Raw genomic sequence first — 12986 nt, 5'->3', positions numbered from 1 at the left:
CGTTTCTGGCTTCATGTGAGTCTCATTTATTTTAGCATATGACTTCAGGCTGTGGGGAAGAATGGCCATTTTAGCACAGAGATGCACACAAAGGAACAACTGGCTAAATGTGAGAGAAGACATTCTTGGGGGGGGGGTTTCATTTCTTTTATTCTGTAACAGGCAGTCTGGGAAGCATTCTGGACACGTGACCTGCGCTGTCACAGTTCCTCCTTGCAGGATCGCAGATGTTTGGAGATTGTAGTGATAACTGTTATCATTGAGAATGTCATCCTCTCAGGCTCTAATAAGGCAGGATTTATTCAGTGTTAATTTGTTAAAGACAACTGTATTTCTAGCCAAATCCATGGGAGACGTTTCTCCTGGCAGTGTTGCTAGGGGTATTCCCGTGGCTTAGTCTTAGGGAAGCACACGCCTTTAAATACTGCTGAAGAGAACCCAAAGCGCACCGGAGCACTTTTGCCTTACGGGGTGTTAGTCACTGATACACATCTCAGTCAGACCTGATGGATTCTTGACCCCTTCCTTTCTTAATTTTTTAATTTTATTTTTAATTTTTGTTTTTTAAGAGCACAACCCCTCAGGTGGCCACCATGAATCTCTGGTGTTTTCAGCTGGTTGAAGCCTATTTGCCGTCTCTGGTTCAAACATATTCGAAACCTGATGATGCTTCCCTCGGTTGTTCTGCTGTGTGACCTCCGCGCCCGCAGGGTTCAAGATTGTCAGAGCTGGGAGCCGCCTTCACAACTACCAGGGTTTCCGGAACCTCCTTTATCTAGCCCTGGGGATGGAAGAGATGTCATCAGAGGTGAAGGCTTATTGGTTTACATGCCATTGATAATGAACGAGGAGGTTTTCTTTTATATAAGGGGAGCTTCTTATAATGTGGGGTAAAGAAGCTTTTGAGGTTTGCTTTCTCTGGAAGGATAATTTGTGATCCTGCCCTTGCTTTCAACAAAAATATAATTTGCATACCAGTGCATGTTGTGTTACTGAGCACTGGCTGACAAATGGTTCTTAACTCGTCATTCACTCAGTCATTCTTTCTTGAATGGCATATGTATGCCAACCGTAGTAGGAACTTGCTAGGCTCTAGGACTAACCCTTATGAAACGGGGGTCCTGGGGGAAGCAAATGCATATAACTATAAACATTTGTGGGGATATCAGAGGGGGTGCCTATAGGTGCAATACTTCGTTCATTCATTGTCCCATCTAGGAGGTTTTGTGTCTTAGCAGCGTGTTCCACAGCAACACATCCCTGTATCAAAACATTCATCATATTATTTTGAAATTCTCTGCTTAGGTATGTATTTTTCCCACTAAGTTTAGAACTGGTTAAGGACAGGCTATGGGGTACGTAATATATGTACACACACACACACAGATATATATATTACCATAGTAAATATACAATATAGATTTATATATACACACACGTATATATTTCTCCCTCTCTATATATACACAAAACACGCACACACACATATATACACACACACATATATATGAAATACACACACACACACACACTTCTGCCAAGCACAGAAAGTCAAAACTAGGCAAGGGTTCAAGTGTTCATGAAAAAATAGATGTGCTTAGTTAAGAGCGTCCTTAAGTTGCCAGGGGAAATACAGGATGGATTCACAAAGGGAGATTTTTTTTCTTTCTTTCTTTAACTCTTTTTTTTTTTTTTTTTTTGAGACTGAGTCTGGCTCTGTTGCCCAGGCTGGAGTGCAGTGGCCGGATCTCAGCTCACTGCAAGCTCCACCTCCCGGGTTTATGCCATTCTCCTGCCTCAGCCTCCCGAGTAGCTGGGACCACAGGCGCCCGCCACTTCACCCGGCTAGTTTTTTTGTATTTTTTAGTAGAGATGGGGTTTCACCGTGTTAGCCAGGATGGTCTCGATCTCCTGACCTCATGATCCGCCCGTCTCGGCCTCCCAACGTGCTGGGATTACAGGCTTGAGCCACCGCGCCCGGCCTCTTTCTTTAACTCTTGAATTCGCAATAATCCAGACTTATTGAACAGTTGCAAAAATAGTACAGAGAATTCCCGTATGGTCTTCCCTCAGATTCCCCAAACATTTCACCCCATTTGCACTTTCTTTTTCTCTTTCTGTGGATATAATTTTTTTTTTTCTGAAATGTTTGAGAGTGGAAGGTAGAATGCAGGGCAGGGTGAAAGGTGGAAGGAGAGAGTTGGGTTGGGAGGCTGTTTTTTTTTTACCTTCTGAGATGGAGTTTCGCTCTTGTCATCCAGGCTGCAGTGCAATGGCACGATCTCGGCTCACTTTAACCTCTGCCTTCTGAGTTCAAGTGATTCTCCTGCTTCAGCCTTCCGAATAGCTGGGATTACAGGCACCCACCACCATGCTCGGCTAATTTTTTGTATTTTTAGTAGAGGGGTTTCACCATGTTGGCCAGGCTGGTCTTGAACTCCTGACCTCTGATGATCCACCTGCCTTGGCCTACCAAAGTGCTTGGGATTACAGGTGTGAGCCACTCTGCCTGGCGATTGGGAGGCTTTTACAGTAACCCAGAGCGCTATGATGAGGGCTGGACGTGGTTGGAAATGATGAGGAAGGTGAGAAGGGGTTAGGTCTGGCATTTATTTTGAAAGGAGAGTCTCTCTCTTGGATGACAAGAGAGAGAAAAAGAAGTTTTAAGGATGATGTCAAAGATTTTGGCCTGAGTAACTGGAAGGCTAGAGATGCTGTTATTGGGATCGGGAAGACTATGGGAGGAGTGGGTTATAGCAGGAGGAATCAAAAGTGCATTTTGGGCATGCTAAATTTGAGGTCCAAAAAGAGATGTAAAGAAGTGTTGGCTGGACGCGATGGCTCACCCCTGTAATTCCAGCATTTTGGGAGGCTGAGGCGGGCAGATCACCTGAGGTCAAGAATTCGAGACCAGCCTGATAATTATTAAAATTGATCATTGATGTTTACTAATTAATCATATTATTGCTTCTAATATCGAGGGAGTGTACACCTACCTGTGATGTTGTTCCTAATATCCAGGGACAGAGAGCATGATCTTAGTTTTAATATCGCAGTAGGTGTACACTCACACTGTGACACTGATCCTAATATCCAGGGAGTAAAGTATGACATGATTCCCAACATAGCAATGAATGGACAGTCACCCGGTGATATTGCTCCTAATACTCATGGAAGAAGCGTATGATATTACTCCCAATATCGCAGGGAGGGTACAGCTCTTCTGTGATATGGTTCCTAGTATCTGGAGGGGGAGAGGATGATAATAATTCCAGTATCGTAGGCAGTGTTCACCCGCCCTGTGATATTGTTATTAATATCCTGGAAGGGAGAGGATGATATGACTCCCCATAGAGCAGGAGGCGTACATCCTGGGATATTATTCCTAATATCCATGGAGAGGAGAGGCTGATATTACTCCCAATATGGCCGTGGGTGTACATCCATCCTGTGATATTCTTCTTAATATTCCAAGGCTGAGAGGTTGATATTACTCCCAGTATCGCAGACACTGTAGACCCCCGTGTGATACTCTTCCTGCTATCCGGAAGGGGAGAAGATGGTATTAATCCCCATATCACGGGAGGTGAACACCCACTCTGATATCTTTCCTAGTATGCAGGAGGAGAGAGGATAATATTATTCCCAATATTGCAGAAGATGTACACGCCCCCCCATGATATTGTTCTTAATATTCCAAGGCACAGAAGACGATATTACTCCCCATATCACAGAAAGTATACACCCCCCAGTGATGTTGTTCCCATGATCCAGGAGGGAAGAGGATGATATTACTTTTTTTTTGAGATGGAGTCTCGCTCTGTCGCCCAAGCTGGAGTGCAGTGGCCGGATCTCAGCTCACTGCAAGCTCCGCCTCCCGGGTTTACGCCATTCTCCTGCCTCAGCCTCCCAAGTAGCTGGGACTACAGGCGCCCGCCACCTCGCCCGGCTAGTTTTTTGTATGTTTCAGTAGAGACGGGATTTCACCGTGTTAGCCAGGATGGTCTCGATCTCCTGACGTCGTGATCCGCCCGTCTCAGCCTCCCAAAGTGCTGGGATTACAGGCTTGAGCCACCGCGCCCGGCCCTCGGATGATATTACTTTCAACCCCTGCACCCTGCAATGCTCTCACCCTGCAACACCGACACCCAGCTGAACCTGACATGGAACCAGAGGTGCTGGCTGGGGGTGTTCATTGCTTCTCTTTTCTCCCTTGCCAGACTCAGTAGAGGAAGCTGAGACTGAGCAGCCGCAGGAACAAGGTGGGTTTTGCGCGTGGCTCAGGCTTCCTCTGGTTATGAGCTGGGCCTTGGGGTAACGCGGGGGGTGGTGACAGAGCTGAGTACGGTGGGCATTGGATGCGACAGTCACCCCTCTGTGGTGTGGGCTGGGGGCTTGGAGGATGTCGCCTGAGGTGGGCCTGAACCTCCCGTCTACTCTGGCACTGGAGGCCGTGGGGTCCCACACTTCTTCCAATGAACATGCTGACCCCCGCCTGGTCCCCGACCGAGGTGGGGCATCCTTTCCACTGCTGGGGCCCACATATAGCTGTGGGTTCCTTCTTCATGACCTGGAGAAGCTGCAGTTCACCCTGTGCTCTGCCTCAGAGATGGGAGGCCACACTGCTCTCAGCGGGTAGCAGAATTCAGAGCCTTAGGTTACAGGGGCCTCAACTGATGTCCCTGAAAGGTCTGCTCCTTCCTGAGGGGCTGATTCAGGGAGGCCCTCCCGTCTCCCCTCTGCGGCTCTGTCTCTTCCCCTCAGGGTCCACATGTGGACAGCCTGGTGATGTGGACCCACCAAGGGCTCTTGGAATTTCCCGGGGAATGGGATCCATCCCAGTATATTTGGGATGCAGGCACAAGGTTCCAGAGGAGGCCGGGAAGCCAGTGGGGAAGGGAAGGTTGTTGTAGCTTTGCCTCAGGGAGGGGGTGGTTCCACCCTCTGCCAAAGTCTCTGGAGCAAAGGCACGTGGCTCTCCAGCTGCCCCGGAGGCCAGGGTAGTGGCTGGGAGGGGCTGTGTGCAGAGTGTGCCAGGCCCCACCCACAAATGGCGCTTGTAGGGTCCTGGGGTGGCAGAGACTGAGCGTAGGAATGTGAGCTTCAGGCCACAGAAGCCACAAAAGGGTGAGTGGCGTGATGGTGGGGCAGCACTTGGCCCCGGGTTAGGGAAGTCTCTTTAGTCTAGAACCAGAGGGTTGAGAGGATTTAGTCAACTAATAGGTGGTGGATGAGGGGCTGGTGGTGGAGGAGGGGCTGGTGATGTAGCCTGTGTGAAGGCCCAGGGTTGAGGGAGTGGGGGTGAGTGCTGGTGAGCGGAGGTTTGATGGGGTGAGTGAATGAGAGTGTGAGCGGGGATGAGTGGGGTGTGAGTGGGGGTGAGTGAATGGGGTGTGAGTGGGAGTGTGAGCGGTGATGAGTGGGGTGTGAGCGGGGATGAGTGAGTGGGGTGAGTGAGTGGGAGTATGAGCGGGGGTGAGTGAGCAGGGTTTATGCAGGGAGGTGCAGAGTTGGGAGTGGGTGGGTTGGGTGCTGGATGGTGAGAAGCTCTTCTGGAGAGCTAAGCAGGGCCTGGGGCCTCAGGCTGTGGCTTGGCCTTTTCCCCAAGAGCACTGGGGAGCCATGGGGTGCTATCGAACAGTCACTGCAGACTGAGCAGTGAACGGACAGCAGGTGGGCAGGGCTGTCCAAAATCTAGGCCACAGGGGATAGATGAGGAAGTTGAGTCCAGGGAAATGGCTGAGTCAAGGGATACTGTTGAGTCCCCTCTGCCTTGCAGCGCTTTGTCATGGCATCGTGAGACCACTCAGAGGTGCCTCCTGTGGCCTGGACCAGAGCCCCAAGGGCTGTGACCAAACCTGCCCATTTCCCAGCACAGGCCTGGCACCCACTCCTGGCCCTAGGAGGGATGAGATTTTGGAAAGGACCGTGTGAAGGGGCCCTGGTCCCACATATCTGCCCAAGGAGGGGTGGGGGGTTCTGACCCAGGCTTCTTCCCCAGGGGCATTCTCTGACTGGAAGGAGACCCTCCAGGAACCCAGCGCCCCAGCCCCCACTGCAGCCTCCGGTTGCTCCTGACACAACAGCCTGTGGCACCTCCTCCTACGAGGCCCTCCCCGGGGTGCTGGGGGATTCAGACTCGGAAATGCAGGCCAGGGAACGGGGATCATGCTTCCCTGTCTCCCCACCCTGCGCTGAACGGTCGAGGAGACCGAGGGCGGCGCTGATACCCCACATGCTTCCTTGGGGTCATTTTTGAGTCACTTTCGGTAGTTTGTGTCCTTCTAGGAGTGTGGCTGTTGTGTCTGGATGGTCTGATTTCTTGGTGTACAATTGTTCGTGGTGTTTTCATGGAATCCTTTTATTTCTGTCAGGTCGGCAATAATGTTTCCTCTTTCATTTCTGATTTTAGAAACTTGGGCTTTTAATTATTTATTTATTTATTTTTATTAAAGATGGGGTCTCATCATGTTCCCCCAGGCTGGTCTTCAATGCTGGCCTCAGCGATCCTTCCACTTCCGCCTCACAAAGTGCTGGGATGACAGGCGTGCGCCATGGTGTTCAGTCTCTGATTTTAGTCATTTGTGTCCCATCTTTCTTTTCTTGGTCAGTCTGGTGAAATATTTGTCAATTTTGTTATTATTTTCAAAAAACCCACCTTCGGTTCTGTTGATTATGTCTTGTTTTTCCATTCTCTGTATTTTTACTTCCCATCTCCACTCTCACGTTTATTATTTTCTTCCTTTTATTCACTTTGCGTTTAGTTCTTTTTCTAGTTTCTCAAGGCGGAAGGTTAGGTTTTTGATTTGAGATTTTTCTTCTTTCTTTGAATGTAGACATTTGCAGTTATAAATTTCCCTTTCAGCACTGCCTTAGCTGCATCTTGGAATTTTTGATACGCTGTGCTTTTTTTTTTTTTTTTTAAGACAGAGTTTTGCTCTATTGCCCAGGCTGGGGTGTAGTGGTGCAATCTTGGCTCACTGCAACTTTTACCCAGATTCAAGCCATTCTCATGCCTCAGCCTGCGGAGTAGCTGGAATTACAGATGTTTGTGCACCACCCCCCACCCCCCGCCTAATTTTTTTTTTTTTTTTTTTTTTTTTTTTTTTTTTTTTTATAGAGACAGGATTTCACCATGTTTCCCAGGCTGATCTCAAACTCCTGGACTCAAGCGATCCTCCCGCCTCAACTCCCACCGCGCTGGCCCGGGCTGTGCATTTGTTTGCATTCTTCTCCAATTAGTTTTCGGTTTCCCTGATGGTCTCTTTGACTCACTGGTTGTTTAGGAGTGTGTAATTTCCACATATTTTTGAATTTCCCACATTTCCTTCACTGTCGATTTCGAGTGTTCGTGCCAGTACAGCTGAAGAACACCTCTGCTTTGGTCTCAGTCCTTCTCCATTCACTGAGGCTCATTTTGTGGCCTGGCACATGGTCCGTCATGGGGAATATCCCATGGGTGCTCGAGAGGACTGTGTATTCAGCTGTTGTTGGGGGGCGTGTGTGACAGATGTCCATTCGGCGTACCTGGTTTCCTGTATTAATCTCCGGAACGTTTCTCACACTAGAAAATCAGAAGCTTTCCACTGTTCCCAGCGCCCTGGCTTTGGGAGAGGCCAGTGAGCCTGTGGCTTGGGAGCCTGGTTGCATGAGAGAAGCATGTGTGGGAACGCCAGGGGCCGGCTTTGAACCCCATTCCCCCAACATGATGCCGTGTGTGGCAGACATGACGCTTGGCTTTGCTCTCTGCGAGTTCCATCTGTGACAGGGGCTACTTGTGCCCCTGGCCTCATCAGCTCAGGCTGAAGGTGGCCCTGGTCCTGACCAGAGGGACTTTGTGAAGCAGAAATAGATGGCCTGGTGCAGGGGCCGAGCCTGGCCAGGATCTCAGCCCTGGGAGTTGTAAAGAAGGCCGGCCTGTACCATGAGCATCTGTACCAAGCTGTGTCCATGTCACGGTGTGCTTGGCATCTGCCCTTGCACAGGTGCATGGCCTGTCTGCGCTCAGGCTCCCCGCCTATGGGACCCAGGCTCACAGAGGTGAAAGAGGCAAGCATGGTGCAGGGGCCTCCGAGAACAGCCAGCCTCGCTTCAATGCTGGGAGACTAACATCTTCCATTTTGTCTTCTGCCCAGGCCAGCTGCGGGCCGTCCAGTGGCTGTGCTACTTCTACAGCGTCATCAAGCCCAGGAAGGCCCAGTGTGTCATCTACCACAAGCTCCAGCTCTCCCTGACCCACAAAGTGGCCGACAAAGTGCTGGAGGGGCAGATCCTGGAGGCCATCAGTCAGCTCTACCTGTCCCTGGGCACAGAGTGGTAAGGGCTGGCTTTGCAGTGGTGGAGGTGGGGGCGGGCAGGGCAGGGAGGGGGGCACAGGGAAGCTGGCTCAGGGCGCCATCAGCCCCTCTCCTTTTGATCATTTGGTTCTTTGGCATCAGATGCTTTGAGCTGGTGGGCCTGGGGTCGTCCCAGGGCTGCTGCTGGCCCGTGAGTCCCAGCTTGAGCCTCCCTTGTTGGGTCAAAGGTCATCTCAACCCCAGCAGAGGCAGTACATGCACTCTGGGCTGTTCTTCCTATTATGGTGGCTTTTGTCATCTGATCTTTGCCTGCCCTGAATCTTCACTCCTGGCCTTCATCTGTCCCCTTAAATGTGACCACAGCAGCCACCTGTGGCTTCTCTCCCACAGAAGACAAAGCCAGTTGTGTCACCTCCTTCCCTGGGGCAGGGTTTCAAGGTCTCACGTCCCATATGTGGCCTACTCCCCTTCCCCCAAGCATCCTGACCTGGTGGGGTAACCATGGCCCTGGCCACCCCACCCATAGGGCCCAGTGACATTGCTGCAGTCACACCCCCTCGAGTGTTGGACTTACTGAGAGAGCAGGGAAGGAGCCAGATTCCATGGGGACCTGGGAGACTGGCTCCAGTCTTGGCCTCAGGTTCACAGAAGGAAATGGGCCAGTGTGCTAGAGCCATGCTTCTCAAAGTGTAGTCCCTGGACCAGTAGAGCAGCATCCATGTCACCTAGGAGTTTGTGGCAAGTGGGATTTCTAGGGCCTGCCCCAGGCCTGTGGAGCCGGAAGCTCTGGGGGCAGGGCCAGCAAGCTATAAGGACAGGCCTCCGGGTGACTGTGATGCCTGCACACCTTGAGAATCATCGGCCCAGATAGCCTCTGAACACTAACGGCTCCTGGTGCATCTGGAGAAGACACAGGTCATGTCTGGGAGGCAGGGGAGATGGACTAGCACACTCCTCCTGCCACAGGGCAGCATGATGCTTGATTCCCTCAGAAGGATGTCCTTCATCTTTTCCATGCCGTGTGTGTTCACCCTGGCCCTCCCAGCAGCCTGGGAAGGGCAGAACACTGCACACACAAGAGGGCTGTTCCCAATCTGCACATTCCAGTTCATCTGTCGCCAGACCCACGGGAGGAGGCAGACTGGTTCCAGGAGGATGAGAGCCCTTGTTCTGACACCTGCGTCTGATTCCAGGGCCTACAAATCCGTTCTGGACTACACCAAACGAAGTCTGGAGATTTTCATTGACCTCCAGAGGAAAGAGGAGGCGGCGCATGCCTGGCTGCAAGCAGGGAAGATCTATTACATCCTGCGGCAGAGCGAGCTGGTGGACCTGTACATCCAGGTGAGTGACAAGGGATGCAGGAGGAACCCTGTGCTGTTCACTCTCTGTCCATCCACCCATCCATTCATCCTTCCATCATCTATCTGTTTACCTGCTCATCCTTCTATCCATCAATCCATCATCTATCCATCATCTTCCCATACACCTGTGGGTCCTTCCATCCATCCATCCATCCTTCCATCATCCATCCATTCACCTGTTCATCTTTCCATGCAACCATCCATTCATTCACCTCTCCATCATCTATTCACCTGTTCGTCCATCCATCCATCCATCCATCCTTCCATCTTTCCATCATCCATCCATCATTCTTCTGTTCACCTCTTGGTCCGTCCATCCGTCCATCCTTCCATCTTTCCGTTATCCATCCAACCATCTTCCATCCATCCATGATCCATCCATTCACCTGTCCGTCCATCCATCCATTCATTCATCATCCATCCTTTTATCATCCATCCATCCATTCACCTGTTCATCCATCCCTCCATCCATTCTTCCATCCTTCCATCATCCATTCACCTGTTCATTCTTCCATCCATCCATCATCCATCCATCTTTCCATCATTCATCCACTCGCCTGCTCATCCTTCCATCCATCCATCCTTCTATCATCCATCCATTCACCTATTCATCCTTCCATTCATCCATCCATCCGTGCATCCATCATTCATTCATTCCTTTATCATCCGTTCATTCAGCCACCATCCATCCACCTGTTCATCCATTCATCCATCCATCCTTCCATCATCCATCCATTCACCTGTTCATCCTTCCTTCCATCCATCCATCCATCCATCCATTCAACCATATATCCATCCATCCATCCACTCACCTCCTGTTCATCCTTCCTTCCATCCATCCATCCATCCATCCATTCAACCATATATCCATCCATCCATCCACTCATCTCCTGTTCATCCTTCCATCCATCCATTTATCCATTCATTCATCCATCCTTCCATCCATCCATCTTTCCATCATCCATCCTTCCATCTGTTCATCCTTCCATCCATCCATCATCCATCCTTTTATCATCCATCCATTCACCTGTTCGTCCATCCATCCGTCCATTCATCCTTCCATCAACCATCCATTCACCTGTTCATCTTTCTATCCTTCCATCCATCCACCATTCATCCATCCACCATTCATCCATCTGTCCATTTATCCATTCATCTGTTTATCTTTCCATCCATCATCCATCCATCTGTCCATCCCTCCATCCACCATTTATCCATCCTTTTATCCATCCATTCACCTGTTGTTCCATCCATCTGTCCATCCTTCCATCATCCATCCATTCACCTGTTCATCCTTCCATCCATCCATCCTTCATCCATCCATCCATTCAACCATATATCCATCCATCCATCCATCCTTTTATCATCCATCCTTCATCCATTTATCATCCATCCATTCACCTGTTCATCCATCCATCCGTCCATTCATCCTTCCATCAACTATCCATTCACCTGTTCATCTATCCTTCCATCCATCCACCTGTTCATCCTTCCATCCATCCACCATTCATCCATCTGTCCATTTATCCATTCATCTGTTCATCTTTCCATCCATCCATCATCCATCCATCTGTCCATTCATCCATCCGTCCATCCCTGCATCCATCATTTATCCATCCTTTTATCTATCCATTCACCTGTTGTTCCATCCATCTGTCCGTTCATCCTTCCATCCATCCATCATCCATCCACATATCTATTCATCCATCATCTATCCATGCTTCCATCATCCATCCATCCACCTGTTCATCCATCCATTCTTCCATCATCCATCCACCCACCTATCTACCTATTAATCCATCCCTCCATTCATCTATCTGTCCATTTGTTTATCTATACATTCGTCTATCCACCATCTATCCATCCACATGTACATACATCATCTACCCTCCACCCATACATTATCTACCCACCCATACATACATACAGACATACACACATCATTCCATCCATCCATCCATCCATGCATCCAAGCATTAATCTAGCCACACGCCCATCCATCCATCCATGTGTCTACATCTTCTCATCCATTCATTCATCCATCCACTCATTCCTAAACCACTGCTGAGCACCTGTTGTGTGCCTTTTCCCTCCCTCCAACTGGTTCCCTCACATCCTCCCCCAGTGGCCAGCATCTTTTCCCTGAGGGCAGAGGCGTGGCCCCTCACAGTGCACAGCATCTGCTGGTATACAGCACATGCTCAAATAATGCGACCACTCAGTTAACACACAGAACTTGCTCCAAGCGACACGTGGCACATCTCCTTACAAAATGAATCTATCATAGTGACTGTTTTCAGAGGCTTTCCCAAACACAGTGTGATCTGGAACAAATTGTGAAGCCCACGAGCCTGGTGAAGTTTTCATTATTGAGCACCTGCTGTATACCTCCTTGAGCTGAGGAGAAGGATCAAGAGCTCATGGCCAAGAGGGGACCAGGCCCACCCACAAACACTGCGGATGTGGCAGGGATGTGGCAACGCAGAAAGGAGCCAGGGGCTGGGCTCCCAGCAATCTGGGGGCCACGGAGACTGGTTTGAGTGCAGGGGGAGTGGGCTAGGGCTAGCCCTGGTGGTAGGATTCACAGGTATCGGGCTCCTGGGCTGCAGCTGCTCTGTCACCTCCTGGCACTCAGGTGCATCAGTTCATTGTCCTCATGCCAGTGGTGGGGGCAGCCCTCATGCACAGGGTCTGAAAAATGCTCAGGTGTACCTGTAGTGTGTGAGAGGAAGGAGACTGGCAAAGGTGCGCGTGGCCACCTCGCTAGGTGTGGGTCTTGAGGGAACTTCTGTCTCCTTTCAGGTGGCACAGAATGTGGACCTGTACACAGGCGACCCCAACCTGGGGCTGGAGCTGTTTGAGGCAGCTGGAGACATCTTCTTCAATGGGGCCTGGGAGCGGGAGGAAGGCATGTCCTTCTACCAGGTGAGCTGGCCTGTGGGCTGATGTGGGTGGGCCTCAGTGGGGCACCTGGAGGGCTGAGGCACAGGTGTGGCAGGGTAGAGGTCTCCCACCTGGAGGCAGGGCCACCCATGCACATGATGAGTTTCCAAGTGGTCTCACCGGGAATGATATTGACCATGCCCCTGCCCGAGACAAACGCTCGGGGCCTGGACGTGACAATGGTTCTACCCTTGTACCTGATGACCTCAAGCAACCATGAGTGAGAAGTCCTGTCCCCATCTTCCAGATGAGGAAACTGAGGCTCAGAGAGGCACAGGGACATGTCAAAGGACACACAGCATCAGTGGGAGACCCAGGTCTGCATGTACCCCGAAGTGGGACGGCTTCTCCCTTCCTCTGAGCTCACAGTGTTGCTCAGCCC

The 12986-nt window shown here is 50.5% G+C and overlaps 1 protein-coding gene across 1 annotated transcript; it reads left to right on the top strand.

Annotated features, from left to right (window-relative positions):
- Nucleotides 1-364: 364 nt before the first annotated feature.
- On the top strand, nucleotides 365-12828 carry LOC135969938 (SH3 domain and tetratricopeptide repeat-containing protein 1-like). The gene is made up of 5 exons (XM_074036514.1): nucleotides 365-808; nucleotides 4221-4262; nucleotides 8136-8316; nucleotides 9491-9641; nucleotides 12757-12828. Exons 1-5 carry the CDS (start codon nucleotides 664-666, stop codon nucleotides 12826-12828), a joined length of 591 nt encoding a protein of 196 aa, XP_073892615.1. The 5' UTR covers nucleotides 365-663.
- Nucleotides 12829-12986: the final 158 nt, after the last annotated feature.

Source organism: Macaca fascicularis, chromosome 3 (assembly GCF_037993035.2).
Source record: "Macaca fascicularis isolate 582-1 chromosome 3, T2T-MFA8v1.1".
Lineage (NCBI taxonomy): Eukaryota > Metazoa > Chordata > Mammalia > Primates > Cercopithecidae > Macaca > Macaca fascicularis.
Note: the sequence above shows the minus strand (reverse complement) of the source record. Positions and strands in the feature narration are given on the sequence as shown.